We start from the raw sequence: 26,733 nt of genomic DNA on the forward strand, positions 1-26,733 counted from the left end.
AACGCTCCAGCGCAGGCCCCAGGAATCCATTGACGGGCCTCCTCAGGCCTCCTCCGGGCCGCAGTGCTCCAGCGCAGGCCCCAGGAATCCGTTGACGGGCCTCTTCAGGCCTCCCCTGGGCCGCAGCGCTCCAGCGCGGGCCCCAGGAGACTGGCGGCGGGCCTCGTCAGGCCTCCTCCGGGCCGCATCACTACAGCATCGGCCCCGGGAGGCCAGCAACGGGCCTCCTCAGGCCTCCTCTGGGCTGCAGCGCTTCGGCGCGGGGAGCTGGGGGCGGGCTTGCTGCCACCGCCATTTGTGCCAGCTCCTGTGCTACCATAGCGGTGCTCTGGCGCTCTCCGGCCCCAAATGACCCGTTTATTTTGGGTATAAGCTTTCGTGTGCACGCACACGTCATCAGATACATTGAAACAGACGTCACCAACCATTACCTATAGGTAGAGGTTGGGGAAGGTGTTGCCAGGAAGTGCTAATTAGAGTCAAGATGCCTAAGTAATTGAGCAATAAATATAGCTAAGTTTGGATGAGGGCAATTGGTAATACCTGCTAATAGCAGCAAATTAGCACAACGCATAATAAAAGAGTTTACAAACAGATGTGAGAACTGAATGATATTAGCATGTACAGTGACATTACACGGTGACACTGCAAATGCTAATATTCAATTTTCGCATCTGTTTGTTAACACTTTTATTATGCTATACGCTAATTTGCTGCTATTAGCAGGTATTACCAATTGCCCTCATCCAAACTTAGCTATATTTATTGCTCAGTTACTTAGGCATCTTGACTCTAATTAGCCCTTCCTGGCAACACCCTCCCCACCCTCTACCTTTATGTAGTGGTTTCAATGTAGCTGAAGAAGTGTGTGTGCAGACGAAAGCTTATACTCAGAATTAAACTTTGTGGTCTTAAAGGTGCCACTGGACAAACTTTCTTCTGCTGCTTCGGACCACCATGGCTATCCACCTGAATCTAAAAACTGAACAGGTGAGGCTTTTCTCCATCTCTGAGGGCAGCTGCACCTGTTGAATGCATGACTCCTATGAGAAACAAAATAAACTTTTATGTCCTAGCAACAGAAGGCAAGCATTTCTTGCCTGCTCAAGGAACAGCAACCCATAATACTCTAATAGTATCTCTCAGATGGTATCCCCATAGCCCTATGTTAACTTCAGAAATGGCAGGCCGGGAGAGAGTCATTGTGGAAATCTACCCCCCCCCCCCCCCTTTCTTTTTTGTGGAAACCTCTCCCGTAATTCTCTGAATCGGACGGTGGTTTCCCCTCGCCACCTCGTCTCCCATCCCTGTATGCCAGGGAGTGGAACCATTGCTCCCAGCAAAGCCTCATTGCTCTGTGTGTTTTTTAAAATACCCCCCAAAACTCAGCGTCCCACAAGGGTGAGCATGGCCATAGCCGGAAATCCTCCCAGGTGGCATCCCAGCCTGGATGAGTCACCGAGCTTCTCACCACATCCTGCCCAGATGCTTAAGTTGAAGCTAGGGTTTATGTTTAGGAATCTATGTGTAAATATGGCTTTATCACTTTCATTACTGTAAATTTCCACTTGATAAATGAATTGGGGGGAGGGATAAAAACAGGTTGTTAAAAATAATTTTGTAACAATAATCCCCCTTCCTGGGTCCTCAAAACCTTTACAGCCACATACATTGGACAGTACCCTCTTTTTTTGTGTGTGAAGCAAGCTGTTTACCAAAACCTCAGTGAGGACCTAAGTACACTTTGCAGGGTGTGAGAATGTGGTTGCCAGCAATCTGTAGCCCTGTCTCCATGGAAACGTGGTGAAAAAGCCACCATGATTTTGTATAATATGCAGTTAACCCTTAGCCTTTCTGAATATTATGTCAGGGATCCCGATTGTGGTCCCTGTGGGTGCTGTGGTGCCTGCCAACACCTTTTGTTGCACTCACTAAGGGTTTTTAGAAAGTGGGTGGGTCCAGGTGGGGCTTTTGCCATGACAGCCTTCTCATTGGCCAGTGAAGATCTGATTGGCAGTGCAGATTTTTTAAACGTTGGTGTGGTAACAGTTGCTATGCCAGCACAAGGATCTTCACTTTGTGACTGAACATAAGCTGTGGGTGGGTATGCCAGAAAATATTTTAAAACAATATGTTCATTTTAAAAGGCATTCTGTTAAACCAAGCTTCTCCTTGAAATGCTGAAGAGTTACTATTAGTTACGCATGACCTCACTACCTGACCTTTTGCGGTTGGCTCTGCTACTGCAGCAGAAATTTTGTGGTTGGCTCCGCCTCGTTCAGCAGCCATTTTGATGGATATATATATATATTTTTTAGAAAACAAAGTAAAGATGTAAAGGGAATACAGAGATGAAAAAGGGCTGCATATCACAATTATGTATATAAAAAAAATTATGTAACGGGGTGTATGAGACAAAAGACATTTTTCCCCAACACACCCTTCATTAGAATTTTTAAAACACTATATAAAATACAATGGTACTTACTTCTGTTGGGGTATATTTGTATTCAACATTTTGGATTTCTAATTCCATAACTAATCTGTTTTACATCTACATTACTGGTTTCACCTTTACTATATGTTTGGTATTATATATTTTTGACACCTCTACCTACTCACTGTAACTTTTGACAATAAGTAATATATCAAAGTATAGAAAGAAAATCTGTTATATATCTCATAATAAGAAGGTAGAAGATATTTCTGCTCAGGATCCACTTCTTTATACATTTCTATTCAAGATGTTAGATTTAAAAGTTATTCTCACTCTGCTTCTATATTTCAATAAATGTGTGTACAATTTTTTAAACTACTTCTCATTCTGAATTTGTCTCCTGCTTGCATAATACACACTCCATCTCTCCTCAAATTTCATAATTCATCTATTTCTTAGGTAAGTTGTTAATTTTGCCATTACTGCATATTCCTCAAGTTTACTTTCTCATTCTTCTAGGTGGGGGCAAACATCTAGTTTCCATTTTGCTGCATAGATCATTCTAGCCTCTGTCACCATGTATTTGGATATCTCTTTCAGAATTTTGGTAAATTATCAGGCAGTATAGCTAATAGCATATTCTTCGCGTCCATAGGGAATTTAAATTTTAATATGTTCTACATTTTTCCATGTATTCCTTTCCAGTATTTTCCCCCTTTTCTTCAAGTCTGCTTTCACATATGAAAAAAAATCTATCTGTGTCTTGGCATTTCCAGCATTATTCTTTGTAGTTTTTGTCTGCTTTCTCAATGTCCTTTGGGGTTATATACCATATAAAAACATTTTTACCAATTTTCTTTTAATTCATGGCTGCCTGTAAACGGTTTCTTTTTTCTGTAAGCATTCCCATTGATCCATAGATATCTGCTCTCTAAAATTCTGCATCTATTTGATCATACAGTTTTTCACTTGTCCTTCTTCTGTTTCTAGCTGGAGTAACAACTTGTATATCCATCATAGTAAATAATCTTTTTGTTTTGTAATCAGCTGTTCAAACTCAGTGGCATCTCTTAAAGCTCCACCCGTGTTAATGATTTTCTTTAGTCTTGAGACTGATAGATAATAAAGCAACCATTGACTATTTATTCCTTCATCTTTAATATCTTGCCAAGACTTGATTTTCCCCTGAGCATTTACCATGTTGCCATATGTTAAAAAACATTTTTATTTCTTATGTATTTATCATGATAAGCTTCTATTAGGGACATAAGTGGAGATTTTGAATAAGTGGAGACTTTGAAGGGCTCAGTAAGTTCTGGAGAGTAAACCATATTCTCAGAAGTCTCTCTCTGATTGTATGGCTTCTTTCTTGTGATCATTTTGATTGATTTCCCTTTTTAACATATTTTTTATTTTCTTATATTTTGATTGATTTCTTAATAAATAAATAATAGTGTAAGCCTTCTTCTAGATCTGCTGATTCAAGTTTTATTGTTCTTTGCCTTGGGTTTTTAATCCAATCCGCTTGATAATATAATTTTATATTTGGAATGGCTAATACTCCTCTCTTTTTCTCATCATGCAGTATTTTAAAACTTACTCTTGGTTTCTTACCATTCCAAATAAATTTGTTTATCTGTCTCTGCCACTCTTTCAATATTCTTTCTTCCATTTGTATAGGTAACATGAAATACGAAATTTAATTTTGGCAGTACATTAATTTTGATTACAGAGACTCTTCCCAGCCGTGAAAGTTCTAATTTTTTTCATCTAGACAACTCTGCTTGTATCATTTTCCAATTCTTCTGGTAATTATTTTTGAAAACATTACAATTTTGCCCAGTCACATTTATTCTCAAATATCTGATGGGGTCATTGGTTACTGTGTGTTCTGTACTCCTTATAATGTCCTCTTCCTGTTGCATTAAAAATTTCACTATCATTTTTGTCTTTTTTCTATTGATTTTGTGTCCTGAAAATGATCCAAATTCTTCTATATGTTCCATTACATACTGTAGTGATTTTGGGGGATCCATGACTGTCAGAACAACATGATCTGCATAGCTTTTCTTAGCTTTTCATTTTAAATTCTGCATCGCCCACTTTTATTCCTTTAATCCTTGTATCTTGTCTGGTCCTTGTAGCTAAAGACACTAATGCTAGGATAAATAGTAGAGGTGACAAAGGACATCTCTGGTGTGTTCCTTTTTCTATTGAGATTGTATCTGTTAATTTCCTGTTTATTAAAATCATTGCTTGTTGGTTTGAATATATACCTTGCATCCAGTTCCAGAATTCAGGGCCGCAGTTCAAATTTTGAAGTACAGTCAGTAAAAAAGGCCTCGTTAAACTGTTAAATGCTTCAGCAGCCATTTTGTGGTTGCGCCCACCACCCTGTGCCAGTATTCCAAAGGTGTCTGTAAATCCCAAAAGGTTGAGAGCTGCTGTAACTTTGTAGAATGAAGTGATAGAATGCAGGCAGGTTTTCACATTTATGAATGCTCCACCTCATTAAAACAATCCACTTTGCACGTAGCAAAGTAGCGGGCTGAACTTCCATCACCAACAGGTTAGTTTTCTACATGCAAGGAGTGTAAAAAACAAAGAAACATTGGGGCTCATGCATAAATGTAAACGCCCATCTGCACTCTGAAGTGGTAGATTTCACAATTCTACCGTCATGGGCTTTCTTCTGCTGTTACTTTTGCAGCGTGAGAGTTGCTACAGCTCAGCTTATTCCTATGTTGGGCAAGTACTACATTGTAGAAGGAACAGATACTTTGGCTCCTCCCTACAAAAGCATTGCCCGAGTTTCTGGAGAGGTATGTAGTATGTGGAAGAGCTGTAGTGGTTCCTGGTATGTGGTAGAGCTGTAGCCGTTCCTTCCATGTGCACCAGGGCTTCTCACTTTGATCTAGGATTTCAGAGATCTGGGTTCAAATCCCTATGGGTGCTCACTGGGTGACCTTGGGGTAGTCAGTCTCTCTCAACAACCACAGGGTTGTTGTTGTGAGATAAAATTGTGGAAGGGAGAATAAGCAGGGTACACATAAGATTATCCCAATGCAGAAGGAAGAAGTGATGCTGAAGTGTCTTCCACTATAACATGAGAAGAATTCTTTATTTTGGATGTACTTTGTGACTCTTTGTGAAGTAGGTTTGCAGCCTGCTCTGTCTCTAGTCTAAGCTAAAGATAGAATTGTTTCCTTCTTTCATTCATCTTCACAAGTGTTTATTGCCATTTGACAAGTGAAGAACTGAACGATGAGAGCCATTATTACTGCACAATATATTCTACTACTACTCATGGGGTCTGACAACAGGTGCTGAAGCTCTGACCCTTGCCCACTAGAGTATTTATTTAGTGGTCCCCCTTCATTTGCTGATATTTCACCATGCACTGTCCACATCCTTTCAAGCCTAGCTTCAGAGCCTTAAGGATTAGGAACACGAGCAAGTTTTGAAAATGTTTGTTTTTGCGTGTTTGCGAGTCTTCATCAAAGAAGCCATCCCCTGGCTTAGAAGCCATCCCTTAGCTTAGGGGTCCTCACATTTGTTGAGCCTGTGGGCCCTTTTGGAATTCTGAGAAAGAATGGCTGCCTTGTGGGGGGTTTAGAAAATAATAGAGGTTTAAAGCAAAGGATCCTCCTCTGATAGGTGCAGCTGTTTCTGAATGGGTGCTCCCTACAGACATAAAGGTGAATATTCCTAGCTTCTCCTGAAACACCTCTCGCTCCAGGCAGTTGGAAGAAAACCAGGTTTGTCTCTTTGCTTTGGGGAAGAGGTATATGGGAGAAGAATAAGGTTGCCAACCTCCAGGTGGTGGCTGAGGATCTCCTGGGATTGCAACTGATCTCCAGGCAACAGAGATCAGTTCCCCCTGGAGAAAATGGCCACTTTGGAAGGTGGACTCTATGGCATTGTACCCTGCTGAAGTCCCTCCCCTCCCCAAACCCCTCCCTCCTCAGGATCCACCCCCAGAATCTCCAGATATTTCCCAGCCCAGAGCTGGTGGCCCTAGGGAAGAAGGAAGTGGGCACCAGGGAACATTGGTGGGCACCAGGGAGCCTGCTCTTCCTTCCTGAAACAACCAGGTTGGGAATCACTGCTTTGGATTGCAGTGAACATCTTCTGTGCTCACTAGCCCATTGTTTTGTTTATTTATTTTTCAGATTTTTTACCCCACCCTCCTGGCCGGAGCCGGCTCACGGACGGCTTCCATAAAAGCAGATAGTTACATTAAAAACATAATTACAATTCAAACAAATCTTAAAATCATAGTAAAGTGCTGGTAATTGTTGTTAGTGTTCATATAATGGTAGCGGCCATGCAGTGTTCCCTCTAAGATGAGTTAGTGTGAGCCAGCTCACAGTTTTTAAGCCTCCGGCTCACACATTTTTGTCTTAGCTCAGGAAGGAAGGCTCCAGAGCAAACTAATTTATGCAGTAGCCAAATCGCTAGCTCACAACGTTCATGCCAGTCGCTCACAAAGTAGGATTTTTGCTCACAAGACTCCACAGCTTAGAGGGAACATTGGCAGCCAGTATACAAAGTTCTTGCTTGGAGTCAGCTCTCAGTTTTCCCTTTTAAATATTTGTTATATTCCCAGCTTTAAATGAGAAGATATGCACAGTTTAACAAATTAAACCGATCAAAGTCATCCCTTGGGAACAAATGTTTATAAAATCTACTAGAACACACTCTTGTATCAACCCATATGTGCTAAAAAAAACATAAGTACTTTTCCAGTTTGGGCCATTGAAGAGAGGCAGAAAAACCAACAGATAATTGGATGTTCATATCTTTTAACAACCTGTGCTCTTTAATGTACTTAGCACTTTCTGTCTTCTGGGGAAAGCGTTGATCTCGGCTCCCCGAGGAACAGGGAATGGTAGATTTGGGGGAGGGGAATGAGGAAACACAACCGTGGGCATACGTTAGCCAAATGTGGCTGGAGCTGCGGTTTTTCACCTATACACAGGAAACCACTGTAGTTCAACTGATACGAAGAGGCTGGGTTTGTATTGACAATTGTGGGGTGGAGAGGAGAGCCTTAAAACAATGCCGGCTGTTGTGTGGAAAGCAAGGAGTTTGTCCAGTGGCACACGAGAAATAAACGTGTTAAGTGGGCGTTCCTTGCATTTTCTCCGTACAAAGAGATCTGCTGGGCTTTTTTATATGGTTTTTTATGTGCTTTCAGGTGCTGGTTTGATGGACCCTAGCTAACCATAGTTAGTGGAGCAGCCTGCATTAAGATGATCACTCTCACCACAGCTTAATTAAGCAATGGCTTCACGTGCTGTCTGGACTGAACTCCTGAACTGCTGGCTCAGTTCAGACATGATGCAAAACCATGGTTTTCACTGTGGTTAGCTTGTGAAATCCAGATTCGACTCACATACAGTCATTCAAATCCTGGTTTGCCTCAACAAACAGTGGTTCCATTTCTCTCTCTCTGTGTTACCTGAAAAAGCACTACCAAGGAACACACACCAAGACGTCTACTTTCAGACATCTTGTTAAACCTTAAGACTAACCAGCTTCAGATCCTGGTTCAATGAACTCTAGTTAGTGAAGTGACCTGTATTCAGACAAACACACCGAACATAGTTAGATTAAACTGTGATTTTTAGAAAGTGGGTGGGGCTTGGTGGAGCTTTTGCCCAATAAGGCTTCTGATTGGCCACTGTAGAGTTGATTCGCTGTGTAGATTTTAAAAACGTTGCTTTGGCAAAAGCTGCCACCACAGCAGAAGGATCTTCACTGTGTGACTGAAGGTAAGCTATGGCAGCTTTTTTTGTGGCTGGCTCCACCTCCTGCAGCAGTCTCTTTATGGCAGCCATTTTGTGGCTGTGCCCACTAACCTGTGTCAGAATTCCAAAGTCGCCCGCAGGCTCAAAAAGCTTCAGGACCCATGAGCTAGGCAGTACACTGGAATTTGTCCTATTAATTTTTTCCCAAGCCTCTCTCTGAGATTTCTCTCTAAAACCATAGGTAAAGGTAAAGGTTTCCCTTGCTCGAAAGCCAGTTGAATCCAACTCTAGGGATGTGGTGCTCATCTCCATTTCCAAGCTGAAGAGCCAGTGCTGTCCAAAGACGTTTCCATGGTCATGTGGCCGGCATGACTAGATGTCGAGGTGCATGGAATGCTGTTCCCTTCCCACCGAAGTGGTGCCTATTTATCTACTTGTAATTTCTTGCTTTCAAACTGCTAGGTTGGCAGGAGCTGGGACCAGAGACGGGAGCTCACTCCATCATGCGTCACTCGGGTCTCGAACTGCTGAACTACCGACCTTCCAGTCTGCAGTTCAGCGTCTTAACCACTTGAGCCAAAAAAAAAAAAGACAAAAGCTAGTGATTTCAGGATGTTGAATTCTTTATCAGATAGACCAACTGTGATCCTTGGGAGCATCAGGGTTGCTCTCTGTTCAAGCAGATTACAGACAAATGGCTTCCTGTGCCCCGGTTCCATGTGTTATGTTTCCTTCTTAGCCTCTGCAAACAATGAGGACACTGGTCAGCCCACTTTACAGGACCACCCAAAGAAGGTGTGGGTACCCTGAAGCAGTGCTGCAACCAATGCTCCCACTAAGCTGTGGAATCGTGTGAGCAAAAATTCTACTTTGTGAGCTACTGGCCTTGAAGTTGTGAGCGAGCGATTTGGCTACTGCATAAGTTAGTTTGCTCTGGAGCTGTCCTTCCTGAGCTGAGACAAAAATGTGTGAGCCGGAGGCTAAAAAACTGTGAGCTAGCTCACACTAACTCAGCTTAGAAGGAACACTGGCTGCAACCCGCTCCCTTCTCTTTTTCCCCAGGATTTTGTGCCAGCAGATGAGTCAGACGCAGGCCGCTGTGCAACTCGGCTGGAGCTGAAGCGTCGTGGTTGCCTCCCCAGTGAGGTGATGGACCCCTGTGGGAAGCAGCATATCCTGGAGGACAGGCCCCTCAGCGAGAACCCCCAGCACGAAAACATCACTCAGCTGGCCCCCCAAAGGATCTCTCTGCAGATACGGCCTGGTGGGTCCTTCAAGGGGAAAGGACAGTCCAAAGCTTGGGTGGGTGGTGGAAGGCACCTGTTCGACATGGCGGATCAAGGTGGAAGAGCATCCTCACTCCTCCTTCCTGGAACAGCCTTTTGTTACTCATCTCAGAGTATATATTGGGCAGATATCTGTTTTTATGAAAGAGTGATCTGGTTGGAGTGGTTTCTCCTACCCCCCTTTCTCCACCATGTGCGTGTGTGTAAAGTGCTGTCAAGCTGTAGCCGACTTACGGCAACCCCACAGGGCTTCCGAGATCTGACTAGCGTGGGCTATCAGGTCTCCACCACATAGGAGGCCTTTAGTTATGGACAGCTAGCAACTGGACAGCAGCGCTGGGTCGCCATACTGGTGTGGGCCTGCACTGGGAGAGACCCACGATTACCGAGCTGCCCTAGTTATCAGCTGCTACTGTCCCAACTGCAGAGGCAATGCCTGTAAAGGGACTTCATTCAGGCATCAGCTTGGAATCAGCGGTAAAGGTGTGTGTGTGGGGCCCCTGGAATGCGCTAAAGCCAAATGGCCAGGCTCCCTGCTCCACCAATACCAACTTTGTGCTAGAAATGCGGAAGACTTCTTGCAATCTTCTTTTTCAGATTTACCCCCTTCTTGAGTTGGCTGACCTCTTCAGTCAATTTAGATTCCATGTGGGCACAATACTTCATTCTCATGAACAGATTGGTCTGTGCCCAAACAAACATTAGTTATATATTCATTGCCCCATGTGCAACAGTGCAGCCCGGCTCCTGTATCATACCAGTTCTACGATTTTACAGTCCCCTGCCTGTTACATATAACAGAGTGGGTCCTTTTGCTGGGGTGAATAAAAATTGATTCAATTATTCATAGTTGTGTAAAAAATAACACAATGCAAACACATAGGGTTGGATCCTATGCAGTACCACCAGAATACACTGGTGAAGGTGGATCTTTCTCACCTTCTGCTTCCTCTGGAAATTGCTGATGAGTGCTGGAAAGAGGAATGCTCGGGGTTAGAGGACTCGCATGGGCAAAAAGCTGCACAAACTAGGTGGCAGCAGTGGAGAGGAAGAAGCGGTCGAAATCAGCTCTCCTGCTTCTTCCATCAACAGAACCTCAATTGAGTGAGGTCTCTTGTGAAAGGCTTATTGTGATCTCTGTAAAGGAGACTTAAGAGCCAACTCATCATTCCTTATAACTTAATTTATGACCCTGTTATGAATTTAAGAAAAAAACCCTGCTTTTAATTGTGAAGAAAAAAACTGTGGCGGCAAACAACATTAGTCATCATGTAGCACAAAATGGCTCATCAACTTTTTCTGCCTCAATAATAACTCAGGGCCAGGGACTGGTGAGTCACTTCTTGAGTCATCCACTGATCCATCTAGGTGGCCTGATCTGCCCAGGAAGCACCAGCAGCCCTTGTTTCATGTCGGGAGCATTCACTTTTGTAGGATGGGGTCGAGGCAGGGCAGGACAATTATATGACAAAGAAGAAAGGGGCAGAGTGAAACAAGAGCCCCTCCCCCCCCATGCTTGAGGTGAGTCGGGGAGGGGGAGCTGCCAGAGCAGGCAGGCACTGGTGGCACTTCCGTTGGACGACCTGGCTAAGGGTGGCCAGCAGGGAGGTCAGACTGAGGAAAGAGGGAGCAGTGGGGAGGGTAAGGGGGAGGTGGGGATCAGTGTTGGGGGTAAGGGAGAGAAGCGGGTGAAAGGAAAAAGATGGGAGGAGGTCGCAGCCGTGGGAGAAGGGAGAGAAAGGTGGCTGGGGGTGGGTATCTGAAGCAGGGACCAGGGGGAGAATTTCCGCACGAATTTCTCATGGGTGGCTCCGCTTGAACGGTCTAAAAGCCAATGTGTTCTACAGACTCTTTGAAGAAATGGAATACCCCTTATGTGGAAACCAAGGGCCAATCTCGGAAGTATTCCGCCATTTCCAAGACTGCCGTACCAAATGGACAGATGAATAATAATTAAGTCGCTGCTGTCTCCGGGTTGGATACCTTCCCCCACCTCCACCATTTTTCCTGTTCTGTATCCACAGGGGAGGAGCAGAGTTTCACTGTGCGCTTCAGACGGGCTGAAGGCTACCCTGTGGACCTGTACTACCTGATGGACCTGTCCCACTCCATGAAGGATGATCTGGAGAACATCAGAAGGCTGGGCAGTGACCTGTTGGCTGCCCTCCGCAATATCACGACCTCTGTGAAAATTGGTATGGAAGGCCTGTGTAGCCAGGATGTGGTGGTGGCTGGGGGAGTCGGGAGAATTACTCCCTGGAAGGGCATCATAAGTCAGTGTGAAATATCAAAACCCTAATTGTAGGTATTTAGAACATAAATTTGTTTTATTAGTGAAATTCAATACAGTTTAAAAAATAAATGCCGAATGTGTGTCAGTCATCTCAGTGCTTGCATATTCTGGTCAGGAGCAGGTTTATTACCCAGTTACTGAACAGTTGGGTAGAATATAGTCTGCACATTTCCCCGTGTGTGGCTTGGATTCTGGCTAGTGTTTCCATAGGACTTCTGTTCACAAAGTTTGATTTTCCTGCCTTCCCCCTCCTGCGGGAACCCAAAGCACTACTTGAAATCCTGTTCTTACCCAGGAATTGGATTATTGGGGGCATTTCAGGCTCCTGTAGTGCCGGGGAAGTGGGGAAATAGCACTGCCAAAAGCTACAGTCCTTTTGCCCACCAAAACACCAGCGTGAATTCAAACTCACGTTTGCAACTGTCTGGGACAAGAATATCTCAGGGACTGTCCAAAGTAGAAATGATTGACTTTAAGGGGGAAAGCCTTGCTAGGGTCATACCTGTGGAATTCACTCCCAAGAAAGATTCACACACCCCCTCTGCCTATTGGCGTTCCACAGGAAGCTCAATAGAACTTTTAACCAGGGCTGTTACTTGTTATACATCGGTATAACTGCATAGGATACATTCTGATTCTTATACTGATTTGACTTCTTGTCGGTTTTTAACTGAGTCTAGTGAATTGATGTTGGCATTTAATTGATGATAATTTTACATTGATGTTTGTTCTAATGCTATTGTTTTTATTATGCTGGTTTTATAATATTGTCATTGTAATTTTTTAAAATCTGTTGTAAACTGCCCTGGAGAGCACTTGATGAATGGAATGGTGGCATAGAAAAACTACCTAGCAAATATACAAATAAGGAGAAAGCTACAGCAGGGTTCCCCAACGGCTTGTAGTTCCCCTGGCAGCCATTGACCTTTTCAGAAACTGAGTGGGACCACTGTAAATCAGGACTTGTTATTGGCTTCCCTTATTCATATGACAGGGCCTTCCACAGCTGCAATAGCAGCCTCAGCCACTGGAGGACTAAGGACCTGCGTTTTCCTTAGTCAGTGTATGGTTCCATTTCTGCTCAGGCTTTTCTTCATTTCTTTCTAACCTCCAGGGTTATAGGTTAAGGATGTAATCCAGCCGACATTTTCAAAAGCCCTATGCATATATATTTTTACTTGTGAATAAATATGAACAGGATCAGGCTGTACATCTTATTCATGTCAAGGATTAGGTAACCAAGCATATCATCACAGAGTTGGAAGGGTCCATACAGGCCCATCTAGTCCAACCCCCCCCCCCCCCCCCCACACAGAGGGGCCTCTACCACAGCTGCTGCTTAAAGACTGCCAGTGAGGGGGAGCTCACCACCTCCCTAGGCAGCTGATTCCACTGTTGCACAGCTCTTACTGTAAAAAACCATGTATTTTAATTTCCTTATTTAAAACACCTGGACCTTAACATGTTTACCTTTGGCTGGATTGTATCCTTACCTTTTTAAAAAATGAATGTTGAAAATACAAGCAGGGGGCTTGAGATCATGGCAAGGTGAGACAGTGGACAGTGGATTGGGGGGGCTAATCTCTGCACCCCTGCCTCGCTGCCATCCATGCTGCCATGCCACCCTACCCAGAAGTTGGAGAGGCCAACACTCTTTTCCTCATTAAAGGCCACATAGGAAGCCATGGGTGTCCAATAAAGCATCTGGAACCATCATGAGATAAGAGGCTGGGGCAACCCAAAGGGCTGGGGGCCAGCAGTGTCAGCCTAAAGTTGCCCCTGCTTGCAATATCCCAGAGTGAGGCAGGCCCCGTAGTCCCCATGAGGCAAGGAACTCGGTGTTGTGTGGCATTTTACCAAGGCAAGAAAAGAGGAGGAGATTGTGATAAAAGCTTTCAAGAGTGCAGGTGGTTAAACAGCAGAATTTCTACCTTGCAGGGTTTGGCTCCTTTGTGGACAAGACAGTGCTACCCTACGTGAGCACCTCACCTGCCAAGTGGCTCCACCCCTGCCCGAGTGCCAATGAGCCCTGTCAATCACCGTTCAGTTACCGGCACGTGCTGGCGCTCACCGACAACGCCAGTGAGTTTGAGAGCAGAGTCAGCCAGCAGTTTGTCTCGGGGAACCTAGACACAGCCGAGGGGGGCTTCGATGCGATCATGCAGGTGGCGGCTTGCAAGGTGAGAAGCCAGAGGGTCTGTGTGCATATCTGAAAGAGGCACCTGGCTGGGATACCCACAGGTGATAGAATCAGAGAACAATTGTTGCATGCCCAGGAATGTGTACGTGGACAGGCGTATTAGTACAGACAAACATGTGTAAACACTGGCCTGCACTATTATCTTCTGAGCATATGCAAAGTGTGCATCCTGTAGCAATGTGGATTTCACACAGGGCCAGCCCAACTGTTAGATAAATGGGACGTTTATCTGGAGCGCCGCCTCAAGGTCAGGGGTGTCTAAAGTACCATCTATTGCATGTTTCCATCCAATTTCCTAACCTGGGCCCTGATACGAAGTTTACAGATGCATGCGACATAGTTTCTTGTACCCGCTTTGAAAATTAGTTTAACTAAATTTAAAAAATGTCAGTTTCAGATTTTGTCACCCCGTTTCAACTGTACAATCCAAATGCTGAATTCTGATGCAAAATCCCAGTTTTGATATTTGTAAATTCAGCAGATTGCGGTATTTTATTTAGGCTTTCTCAACAAGCTTATTGACTCTGCCCCATGGACAATGTCTCACACGGACAGTTTGTTTTCATAAAATATCTGTTTACCACATCAGCTGAGAAGGATTGCTCCTAAGGTCAAATTGCTGCTCACCCCTAAATACAGATAACTGGAGGGGGGCAACCCTTTCCCAATTGCTACTATATAATTCCTTCCCTCTTTCCAGGAACAGATCGGCTGGCGGGATGTGACAAGGCTGTTGGTCTTCACTTCAGATGGCACTTTCCACATGGCAGGAGATGGGAAGTTGGGTGGAGTCTACCTGCCCAATGATGGGCACTGTCACCTGGATGAAAATGGCCTATACACGGAAAGCCACCTCTACGTAGGTCTCCCTCAATCCTCTTGAAATATGTGGAAATAGGCAAAAAGTGAGCTCAGAAGCACCATGAACCTGGAAGCTTAGGGCATACTTGGTGTAGGGGGAATTTCTCCAACTGGAAATGGAAGACAGCAGTTCAGTGCATATGTATTGCTTGGGGTGTAGGTTTTTTATTTCCTCCTTTTAGCTTAGTGGTCCTAAGCTAAAGGCCAAGGAAGGTGGTTAAATTGTCCACTAATTAACCAACAATAAACTTGACTAATCAGAAGTGATACATTTTGAATCCTTTTGTCCCATACAAATGGGAGAGAGAGATTAACTGAAAACCGCAGTGAACAAAACCAACCTTGGTAACAGTAACTAGGCATCAGCTTCACTGCTTGGCAGGCTGCCCAGAGGCCTACATACTTCGTAGCTTTACTTCCTCACAGAAGTAAAATCACATTTTTACCTCATAACCCCAAATCAAATATGATGACTTTAATATTAAACACAGCCGTTTTAAAATTCAGAGCTATTATTTATATTCTTTGTATGTATTTAATAACTTTCCACACAGGATCTGAGTTGTTTCTCCACACCTTGGTTAGATCCTTGGCCTGTGCCCTATGAGGTCTTGTACACACACACCCCCCAGGACCCCGGCCCCAAACCTGTGTGCTCAGTAACAAAAGAGAAATAGGATAAGAACAGAAATAAATGCTAATGGTTGCAAACTGTGGTTTGGCACTAAGTGCGTGCACACGAAAGCTTATACCTTGAATAAAACTCTGTGCGTCTTAAAGGTGCCGCTGGACTCAAACTTTGGTCTCTGGTTATCATGAAAAGGACAGTTGGAGTATTTGGCCATAGTTAGCTCTAGCAGGTCGAATCTACATGTGTGTTTCTTGCCGGTTTCCTGACATTTTCGCTCCCATCCCCCAACAAACTGTCTACATTTGCATCCGGTTTCATGCTGGCAGTGCACCAGTATAAAAATCACTGTCTGCATATGTTTCCCGCCCTCTGGTAGTGACTCCATTGTCATAGCCGCTCTGCACTGGTTTAAATGAATGCTGTTCTTTGCTGCTCGAACCCCTCCTTTCTGGTTTCATTGCACTGACAACCTAATGCAGACATTTTTGAGCCGTTGCTCCGCTAATTCTTAATTAATTCCAACTGGTGGCGCAGCATGTCCAGGGTCTCAGGAAGAGAAGTGTCTACTTTAAAACCTTTAACTGGAGATGGTGGGGATTGAACATGGAAACTTCCGCATGTTTTCCATTACTGGGCCATGGCTCCTTCCTTGGCCATTAAAGACAGCAGGTCTGGAGCTCTTCATCGACTAACATAGCCAGTTCTGGTAACATATATAGAGATTCTGGTATAAATAATGCAACCTAGACAACATCCCATAATAATCTACATTACTTGTATATTGTTGTAGCTTAGACTGTTCAGATGGGGAGGGCAGAGCGCCAAGGATTCTAGGTTCTGTCCCCCAGCTCCGGAAAGGAAGGGATGCCGCTGTGACGGGGAGGAGATGGACAAATGGAAACGGGCGGGGTCCTCTCGATGACCATCCCTGGCTTCGTCTCTTTGCAGGACTACCCCTCCGTTGGGCACTTGGCTGAGGTGTTGTCAAAGTCTAACATCCAGCCCATATTTGCTGTGACTGGTCCCAGACTTCTCATGTATGAGGTGAGCTGGAAGCGGAGGACTGGACGCCGGCCGAACGTCAGGAGCCTGGCTCACTTTTTCTCATCCTCTCCAGGAGCTGAGCAAGCTGATTCCCAAATCAGCTGTCGGGGAACTGAAGGAAGATTCCAGCAACGTGGTGCAGCTGATTACCGATGCCTACAAGGTGAGGAGGAGAAAGGTGGGGGAGCAAGAGGGGCAGAACCTTTTGGGAGGGCAGGAGATCCCTAGAAGTCCAGGTTGGGGTGGGCTACTTGTGATTGAATTATCTTCAAGATTTTCCAGTATAAAAAAAACTTGTCCATCTTACTCTTCTCATCAGAGGGGGAAAGAAAGAACTTTAGTGGAGTCAAGACAGAAGCTGAATAAATAATAATAATAATGCTTTCGATTTATTGATCGCTCTTTCCCACATACCTGCGGGCTCAGAGCGATTTACAGTTACTCTTGAGACAGTTGGACTAACAATATTTGTGGGGATAGGGAAGACAAACATACAGCATTAATTACACACAAATTGCAGCTAGCCGGGCTTCATCTGCGGGCTGGGTCAGTCGTGTTCCTACGGCATCTTGTCGGCTGGCTGACGACGTCTGGCTTCTTGATGTTGTGCAGCCACACACTGCCACCGCCTGGCCGACTCGCTCCACTGCAGGGAAACCGACACAGTTCTTTCGTCTTTCCGGTCGCCGCGCCTCAGATGTTGCCTCGGCAGCTAACACCTTCCCGAAGGGAGGGAGGGGTGTGCCCACCCCCTTACGGGTGGTCCCCAATTTATCTACTCACCGAAGCTTTGGAATCGTTGGGTAGACGATGAGCTAGGACAAGGCTTGGTTGCTCACACCAGCACGGGGCTAGAACTGCCAAAGCATGGCAGTTCAGATGTTATTGTTAAGCAGGGAAAAATCCCCTGCACCACCGTAGAAGGGAGATTATTTTAATGTTTCAGAGGGCAGCTGTGTCTGCTGTGTACAGTGGATTTGAGTCCAGAAGCATCTTAGGGACCAACAAGATTTTTGGGGTGTAAGCTTTTGAGGATCAAAGCTTCCTTCATCAGATACCTGACCAAGGGAGCTCTGACTCTCAAAAGTTTATACCCTGGAAATCTTGTTGGGACTCTAAGGTGCTACCAGACTCGAATCTAGCTGTTTTAATGATGACACTCTTATCCAGCCTTCCCTCCAAGGAATAAAGAAGTCTACATGGTCTCCCTTCTTTCATTTCATACCCAACACCTCTAAGGTAGGTTAGGCTGAGAGCGGGTCAAGATTTGCCTCACGGGCTTCATGACAAGCGGGGATTTGCGTCAATTGGCACGGGAGCTTTCTCAATGTCTGACACAACCGCTTCCATCGCCTGTCTCCCCGACAGAGCCTCTCGTCCACCGTGAACTTGGAACACTCCTCAGACCTTCCTCCCGGAATCTCGATCGCTTACGACTCGCACTGTGGAGACTCGGAAACGTTTGGACGCACGCAGGGCGGAGAATGCTCCGGCGTACACATCAACCAGTTGGTGAGGCCTTTGGTCTGATGGCTCGGTCGGCTTGAAATGGAGCCAGCACCCCCCCATCACTCATGGGCAGTGATGGGTGGGGAGCTTTGTGTGTACATGTATCCCAATTACACCCCTCTCACAGGTACAGTTCACCGTAAGGATAAATGCCACCACCTGCCTCCCTGGTACCCAGGATCTGGCACTGCGAGTGCTGGGAGTAGGGGAGGAACTGCGGGTGCAACTGTCAACAGTGTGCGAGTGCCAGTGCGGAGATGTCAAACCTTATGCGCCACACTGTTCTGGTGGCCACGGCAACCTCACCTGTGGTGTCTGCAGGTATTGGCATAGGGGAAGCGGGCAGTAGAAAAGAAGATATTCAGGGAGCGTTGACAGGGGGCATAGAGCTACGTGGTTACATTGGGGTCACGAATCAGGAGGTATGTTGAAGTAATAAGAAGGGCCTCACTCGAAAAGGCCCATCATCCCGTTCCCAACAGTGGCCAGCAAACGACAGGGCATGGAAATGATTGGAACACTTTCCCTATGAGGAAAGGTTAAAGCGCTTAGGGCTCTTTAGCTTGGAGAAACGACGACTGAGGGGTGACATGATCGAGGTTTATAAGATTATGCATGGGAAAGAGCAGGTAGAGAAAGAGGTACTTTTCTCCCTTTCTCACAATACAAGAACTCGTGGGCACTCCATGAAACTGCAGAGCGGTCGGGTTAGAACGGATAAAAGGAAGTACTTCTTCGCCCAAAGAGTGATTAACACTTGGAATTCACTGCCACAGGAAGTGGTGGGTGCTACAAGCATGGACGGCTTCAAAAGGGGTTTAGATAAGCATATGGAGCAGAGGTCCATCAGTGGCTATTAGCCACAAGGGAGGGAGGGGGCTCTGTGGCAAGTGATGCTCTGTCTTCTTGGTGCTTGGCGGGGGGGTCAACAGTGGGAGGGCTTCTGATGTCCTGGCCCCACTGGTGGACCTCCTGATGGCACCTGGTATTTCTGGCCACTGTGTGACACAGAGTGTTGGACTGGATGGGCCTTTGGCCTGATCCAACATTGGCGTCTCTTATGTTCTTATGATAGCCCTCCCTTGTTCTCCAGAGCATCTCATATTCAGAGATATATTTGCCTCTGAACACGGAGCTTCCCTTTGGCTCTCATGGCTCATACCCATGGCTAGAGCCATACTCCCCAGGAATTTGCCTCATCTACTTTTGCTGGTGGGGATATGCCATCAAGTTGCAGCTGACTCATAGAGACCCTTCATGGGGTCTTCAAGGCAAGGGATGAGCAGAGGCGGTTTGTCATTGCCTCTGTGTAGCAACCCTGGACTTCCTCAGTGGTCTCCCATCCAAGTACTATCCAGGGCTGACCTTGTTTAGCTTCTGAGATCTGATGAGATCATCTCCTTTTAAAGCTGTCTAAACCAGTGGCCCTTACACCCCTTTACGGCAGCAGATTCCATGAATTCATGATTAGTTGTTTGAAGAATTACTTCCTGAAATTCCTACCATTGAATTCTCAGTATTCTGCAAGAGGGAAAATGAATCCTCTGTATCCAAGGCCTCCACACTGTTTACCGTAATCTAAAACCTCTGCCATGCCCTTCCTCCCATGTCAGTTCTATTATATCCAGTTGGGTAACCCTGTTGGTCTGAAGGAGCAGAACGAAGTTTGGGTCCAATGGCACCTTTAAGACCAACCAAGTTTAGTTCTGGATGTAAGCTTTTATGCGCATGCACAAAATTCTGGGTATAAGCTTTCAGATGCACACACAAAATTATGGATATAAGCTTTTACGTGCATGCACAAAATTATGGGTATAAACTTTTATGTGCACGCACAAAAGTTTCTATCCAGAATTAAACTTGGTTGGTCTTAAAGGTGCCACTGGACTCAAACTTTGGTTTTATTATATGATAGCCTTTTCTTGCCGGGAAGATGATTCAGCACCTCAGTCTATTTGGGTTGTCCTTCATGAGATGGGGGAAGACAGTGGGAAAAGGAAAACATGCCAAAGCTGCAGGGAGGGGAAGGGGAAGAAGCAGTGGCGGGGTGCGTGTGTCACCTCTGGAGGCTTAGCAGGTCTAAGGTGGCATGCTCCCTGTAGAACACAGCAGTGGTGAAGCACTGCACCGTTTTGTTTCTGACCTAGCTGTTTGGAGGGCCACAGAGGCCGTCTCTGCGAGTGCAAGCAAGAGGACCACGATGACCCAGAAGCTGGGTGCCGCGATGGAAACAGCACCGGTCCTGTGTGCAGTGGCAAGGGCCAGTGTGTGTGCGGAAAATGCCAGTGCCACACCCACGCCAGCGGGCCCCTTTGCAAGTGTGACGACACTGGCTGCGAACGACACAACGGGGAGCTCTGCGCAGGTACACTGTGATGCCTTCCAGTTTTTTTGGGGGGGATTATCACCTTTAATTGGGCAGATCATAGAACAGAATCATAGAATCACAGAGTTGGAAGTGACCATACGGGCCATCTAGTCCAACCCCCTGCTCAGTGCAGGATCAGCCTAGAGTATCCCTGACAAAGCTTTGTCTGGCCACTGCTTAAAGACTGCCAGGGAGGGGGAGCCCACCACCTCCCTAGGCAGCCAGTTCCAGTCGCACAACTCTTACTGTATCCAGCTGGTATCTTCCCGCCCTTAATTTCAACCCATTATTTCGAGTCCTCTCCTCTGCTGCCAACAGGAGCAGCACTCTGCCCTCCTCAAAGTGACAACCCTTCAAATACTTCAAGAGAGCAATCATGTCCCCCCTCAGCCTCCTCTACTCCAGGCTAAACATTCCCAAGTCCCTCAGCCTTTCCTCACAGGGCTTGGTCTCCAGGCCTCCGATCATCCTTGTCGCTCTTCTCTGCACCTGCTCCATTCTGTCCACATCCTTTTTGAAGTGAGGCCTCCAGAACTGCACATGATACTCCAGGTGCAGCCTGACCAATGCAGTGTACAGCAGGACTATGACATCTTGTGATTTGGATGTTATGCCTCTGTTGATACAGCCCAAGATTGCATTAGCCTTTTTTGTTGCCGCATCACACTGGCTGCTCACATTTAAAGCAAGTCAGCCATTCCTTGCATTAATAGGACAAACTGGGCAAGGTACTGAAGGACTTACCTGTAATCACAGTACAATCATGGGGTTGGAGCCGGACTAAATTTTCCCCCTCACACAAGGCTCAGTGGAACAGAGGGTTCCTGCCTTACCTTTCCTGCTACACTCCACTGATCTCTGCCAAATGCTGCTCCCAGGGGACAGCAGGAGAGGTTAACCAGGGGTCTGCAGCAAGAAGACAGAATTGGTGGAAATTTACCGTCACTTCCATTAGGGGAAAATGTAGTCTGGATCCAACCCATGGTGTCTAGCCACATTATTTGAATAGGGAGTTGAAAACCAGATCACTAATGCTCAGGGCTGTATGGATACTGCAGTGCAGGTTGAGCACAGAATGCAGCTTCCTCTAAGGTTTATTTTTTTTAAAAGCAAGTTTCTAGCTCTCATGGATGCAGGCAAGTCTGTGAGCAATGCCTACTGAAAAAGCCCAGAGCAGGATGGTTCTGTAGCAGAGGAAACCTGTGGTGCTGATGAACATCTCCCCCTGCTGACAGGTAATGGGCAGTGCAGGTGTGGCATTTGCGAGTGCCAGAGCAACTACACCGGTGGTGCATGTGACTGCAGCCTGGACACCAGTGGATGCCTGAAGGAGGGTGCCGCATGTAGCGGCCATGGGCGTTGTGTCTGCAACAGATGCCAGTGTGAGGCTGGTTGGCTGGGCAGCCACTGCAGCCACTGTGCTGAGTGCCGGACGCCTTGTGAGCAACACAGGTGAGGCCAGGATGTGATCTGGGAGAACAAGTAGGAGTGGGCAGAGGATGAGAAACGCAGAGGGTAGCTGAGACTTAGCAGGTGTCTTTCCGGCCTGCCTTGAAACAGACATGGGGAAGAGCATATCAGCATAATTAGATTTCTCGGCCATCCCTGCAGTTATGGCTTGAGCATACCTGACCACCACTGTTTCCTTTGGCCACAATTTTTGGTTACTGTTTTTAGAAGGGTCTTCTCTCTTCAATGACTATATTATGCCTTAAAAGCAGCAAGAGCCTTGCAGCAGAGTTCATGAAAACTGTGTAGACCATCCACCAACCCATTGCATACGTCCCTGCTTCTCCATCTTTCTTTGCAAAGTTGGGGGGGTGGCTTCAGGGAGGTGGTGTGGGAGAGCTCCTGGCAGGCAGAGTGGAACAAAAGAGGAAGAACAAATGGTAAGAATTCCCTGTTGCTTCTTGGCAGGGACTGCGCAGAGTGCAAAGCGTTCCGGACAGGCCCCCTGCATGGGAACTGCAGCGTTTCTTGCAACCAGACAACAAGGGTGTTGTCAGCACCCACCGTGGATGAGAGATGGTGCAAGATGACGGCCGAAGATGGCAGCCTCCTCATCTACCTCGTGGAGGAGGACGAGACTGGTGATATCACCCTGACTGTGAACAGCCAAGAGGGTGAGTGGTGGGAGAGCAGGCCCGAGAGGGCAAGAAGAATTTTAGGTGAGGGTGTGCGGAATGGGTGCAGAAGCCACCTATGCTACTGTTTGAGTCTTGGTAGTGGCAGAAAGTGCTGTCAAGTCACAGCTAACGTATGGCAGCCCCCAGACAAGGTATGGACAGAGGCAGTTGGCCATTGCCTGCCTCTGATATGGACAGAGGCAGTTGGCCATTCTGCCTCTGCAAAGCAACCCTGGGCTTCCTTGGTGGTCTCCCATCCAAGTACTAACCAGGGCTGACCCTGCTGAGCTTCTGAGATGCTGGGTCTAAATAAGATGCAGGAGGGCTACGAGCGTGTGATTCGATCCCCTGCATCCCATCATGTTACCTTCTGCCCCAGTCCAGCAAGTGATCTCTGTACCTTCTGGCTCCTTAGCCAGTGCAGATAGATAGAGATTCATCTCCCTGTATAGACAGACCTTCAAACTGGTGCCCACCCAATAGCCTACTGAACTAGCTGCCACACCAAACGTGCGACACACTGGCTTCCTGAAATGCTAGAGGGCCCCCTTTCTCCAGCCTTTGCCTTCTCCAATATTGGCGTTTCAGTTGCAAGCTCCTCGGGCCAGGATCCTGTTCTCATTTGTCTTCTTTTGCTTATGCCATTCCGTAAACTGCTGCAGACATGGACGACACTACACAAATGGCCTCTACCCAGTTCTGTTCCTCTTCCCCCTATTTTGGAATCCTAAAATAACAAGGTGCCCTTGCTCCAATGGCTAGGACAGATTTGCAAATTTGTCGTTTCATTGCCCCTGCCCCCCAGAGAGGCCAGCAACGCATTGGACATCAGCCAGGAACCACTACCTTGCCCCTGGCGGACTCTGGTAGTTGTTCCATCAGGGGGAAAACGGCCACTGTAACGTTCACTTAAGCGAGATCCGAAGGGGATTGGACTGGCTCATGATCCTCTTCAGGAACACTGAGCGGGCTGAGCAATCGCCAGGACACCCAACTTGACCCATCCCTGCTCTCTCCTGTTCATGACGCCAAAACTACTGGAGCAGGACTGACACATGCTTCCCATCAGGGCTTTTTTTGTAGGAAAAGCCCAGCAGGAACTCATTAACATATCCAGCCACACCCCTGACAGCATAGCTCATTAGCCTATTAGGCCACACCCCACATTACCAGAAGTATGGTCATCTAGCCACACCCACCTTTTGCTTCTTATTTATCTTGCTTGTTGTCAAAACCCAGGGCTTTTTTTGTAGCAGGAACTCCTTTGCATGTTAGGCCACACACCCCTAATGTAGCCAATCCTAATGAGTTTCTGCTATTGGGTGTGGCCTATTATGCTAATGAGTTCCTGCTGGGCGTGGCCAACTCGGGAGTCAGCCGGAACTCCGTTCCTGTGCGTTCCTGCCCAAAAATAGCCCTGCTTCCCATTCACTAGAACTCAGTCCTATTTTTGTCTCCAGACACTTGTGGACTTTTTATTAATGGCAGGCCACAGGCGTGCCTGGAGCTCAGCCTAGGGAGAGGCCAAGCAGCCTATGAACACAGAATGCATTTAGTAACTTCTTCTCTTAAGTTCCATGTCAGCCTCCCCCCCCCCCAACTTAGCAAATTTCATTAGTACAGATTTATCTATCAAAACATTTATACGCCATCTTTCCTTGTGGTTCAAGATTGCATACTGGAATAACAAGGGAGGGGGAAATTTTCTTTTGAGCTTCTTGGAAGGGAGTGGGTTACCTCTTTTCAGGAATTGCATTATATCATAAGAACAGCCCTGCTGGATCAGACCAATGGTCCATCTACTCTAGCATCCTATCTCATCTCTGAATGGCCAACAGGGCATAGAGGCTGAGGCGTTTCCCTGATGTTGTCTCCTGTCTTTGGGCTTCAGAGGTTGACTGCCTCTGAATGTTGAGGTTCCCCTCAGTCACCATGGCTAGTAGCCATTGATAGTCTTATCCTCCATGAATCTATCTAATTCCCTTTTAAAGCTGTTTATTCCTATGGCCATCACTATATCCTTCAGCAGCGAATTCCATATTTTATTCACTCTCTGTGTAAAGTATTTATTTTTATCTGTCCGGAACCTACTGCCCATCAGTTTCACTGGATGCCTCCTTTATCCACTCACAGGTACTACTGACCAGACGTTCAAGCTGGTCCTGGGCTTGGTGCTGGGCCTTGTGATTGCTGGGCTGTTCCTCATGGGCTTATACCGCATCGTCGTGGACAGCTGGGACCGGAGGGAGGTCAAGCACTTCGAGGAAGAGTGCATACGGGCCAGGGGGAATGAGGTTAGTATTTTCGGCTGCCTTGACTGTAGACCAGACAGTCCACACACCTGGCTCCATTTGTAGGCGGTGAACAGTGGGTCAGTGTAGCTAGACCCCCTACCAGCTGCCCCCAACAGTGCCCAGAAATTTACTTGCAACCCATCCAGCTGAGCTGCTTCCTCCTGTCCAAAAGCTGAAGCAGACTATAAACCTAGACGCCACCTGCCCCTTGCAACAAGCTGAAATGCAGAGTTCTACAACCTGGAAACGAGCAAGCAGAATTAGATGCAATTAAGAGTTTGATTTTTTACTAAATCCAAAACAAGCCAGACGCGAAGGTTAAGCGTCTCTTCTTGCTGATGGATACAAAAAAGACTGTGCATTTTAATGCCATTCAGTTAGCTTTAACACGCTTTGAACGAAGCTTTGGCGAATACGAAACCACCCTGCCAATCTGTGAAGGAGCTCTTGACCAGACAGAACATTCCATGGTCTTATGTCCCCGTTACGTTTCAGTCTGAGCAATCTATCTCCAAATGTTATTTTAAATTCCATATAGATTTATAGAATTGCCCAAAAGATAGAGAGATAGCACTCAGCTCTGTGGGAAACAAAAGTAAATCAATGTATGGTAGAAAGCAAAGCCATGCCCTGTATTCTCTAGCTGGCCCGTGCTCTTAGTCTTGACTTCTACCTGCTTCCTCCTTCAGGTGAACAACCCACTGTTCCGGCGAGCCACCACCACAGTCATAAACCCCAAGTACAGCAAAGACTAGCACACTGACTGGGAGGAGAAAGAAAGCCCAGCCTGAAACCGGATGGGATGTTAATCTTGGGCTGGAGAGAACCCTGTTCAAGCCGCCATACTCAGCCAAATCATCTCTTAGAGGCTGTTCTGACACCCAGGCCTCCTCTGAGGATAAAACAGGATAACCCCGTTGATTTGCCAAGTCACTTTTAGGGAAACATCAGGCTGCAGTCAGAGCACAAATGATGAACGTCTCTTCCCAGCAAGCCTCCTCAATTGTGATTCTGTGAAAGGATCTTCTCCACCAGCTATCTGTGCTCCCCCCGCCCCATGAAAACAATTCTTAGGGGGAAAGCCATGGCTTCACAGGCTTTTAACCAACCTAAGATGGCAGCATTGACATTAAAATGTTGGGGCCTGACGATATGAGTAGGTCTTGGTTTCAGGTGTGTTTTTTTTCCCTTTTCTTTTCAAATGTGCTGCCCTCTGTAGAGGGACCCCTCCCAGATCTGCCCACCAGGTGGAGGCACAGTTCTCATCCAGGGTCTCCGTGCAATCCCCTTCCCAGCACCTGCCACCCCAAACTCACCAAAGAAGAAGAAGAAATTGGATTTATACCCCGCCCTTCACTACCCAAAGAGCGGCTCACAAACTCCTTTCCCTTCCCCTCCCCACAACAGACACCCTGTGAGGTAGGTGGGGCTGAGAGAACTCTTGACAGAAACTGCTCTTCTTCAAGAACAGCTGTGCCAGAGTTATGGCTTGCCCAAGGTCATCCAGCCAGGTGCATGTGGAGGAGTGGGGAATCAAACCCGGTTCTCCCAGATTAGAGTCCGCGCACTTAACCACTACACCAAAGTACGCTGGAAACTGGGGAGGGGAGGGGGGGAGGATTGGAAGTAGTACAAGTTGCACTTTAAAACCCAAGTTTCTTTGAGGCCCCTTTATGTTCACAAGACAGGATATAAATCTAATAAATAATCTTAAAATTTATGGAGACTTTTTTGGACCTATCATGGCCAGGAGAGGGTTCAATCCACTGGACATTAAAGTAGGCCTTTTACTGCATACTTCTCTAGCTTTTTTTGGGATCCTCAAAGAACTCATAAAATTTTTTTAAAACCTTCACACAGGCCATCTTCAGATTCAGACTCCCCAGGGTGAGGTCGCTAGTTTTTGGACCGGTGGGCAGGTCCCTCCACCA

The 26,733-nt window shown here is 46.5% G+C and overlaps 1 protein-coding gene across 1 annotated transcript in view; it reads left to right on the plus strand.

Moving 5' to 3' along the window:
- ITGB7 (integrin subunit beta 7) overlaps positions 1 to 25,848 on the plus strand; it is a 46,822-nt gene extending 20,974 nt beyond the window's left edge. The window contains exons 4-16 of the mRNA XM_015421369.1: positions 9,253 to 9,454; positions 11,501 to 11,671; positions 13,708 to 13,949; positions 14,670 to 14,828; positions 16,410 to 16,505; positions 16,579 to 16,668; positions 17,874 to 18,017; positions 18,142 to 18,335; positions 20,162 to 20,379; positions 21,618 to 21,834; positions 22,300 to 22,505; positions 24,642 to 24,802; positions 25,492 to 25,848. Of these exons, the coding sequence (XP_015276855.1) occupies positions 9,253 to 9,454; positions 11,501 to 11,671; positions 13,708 to 13,949; positions 14,670 to 14,828; positions 16,410 to 16,505; positions 16,579 to 16,668; positions 17,874 to 18,017; positions 18,142 to 18,335; positions 20,162 to 20,379; positions 21,618 to 21,834; positions 22,300 to 22,505; positions 24,642 to 24,802; positions 25,492 to 25,557 (2,166 nt within the window). The 3' untranslated portion in view covers positions 25,558 to 25,848. The remainder of the gene's footprint in view (positions 1 to 9,252; positions 9,455 to 11,500; positions 11,672 to 13,707; positions 13,950 to 14,669; positions 14,829 to 16,409; positions 16,506 to 16,578; positions 16,669 to 17,873; positions 18,018 to 18,141; positions 18,336 to 20,161; positions 20,380 to 21,617; positions 21,835 to 22,299; positions 22,506 to 24,641; positions 24,803 to 25,491) is intronic.
- The last annotated feature ends 885 nt before the right edge of the window (positions 25,849 to 26,733 follow it).

This window comes from Gekko japonicus, unplaced genomic scaffold (genome assembly GCF_001447785.1).
Source record: "Gekko japonicus isolate JY-2015 unplaced genomic scaffold, Gekko_japonicus_V1.1 scaffold637, whole genome shotgun sequence".
NCBI lineage: Eukaryota > Metazoa > Chordata > Lepidosauria > Squamata > Gekkonidae > Gekko > Gekko japonicus.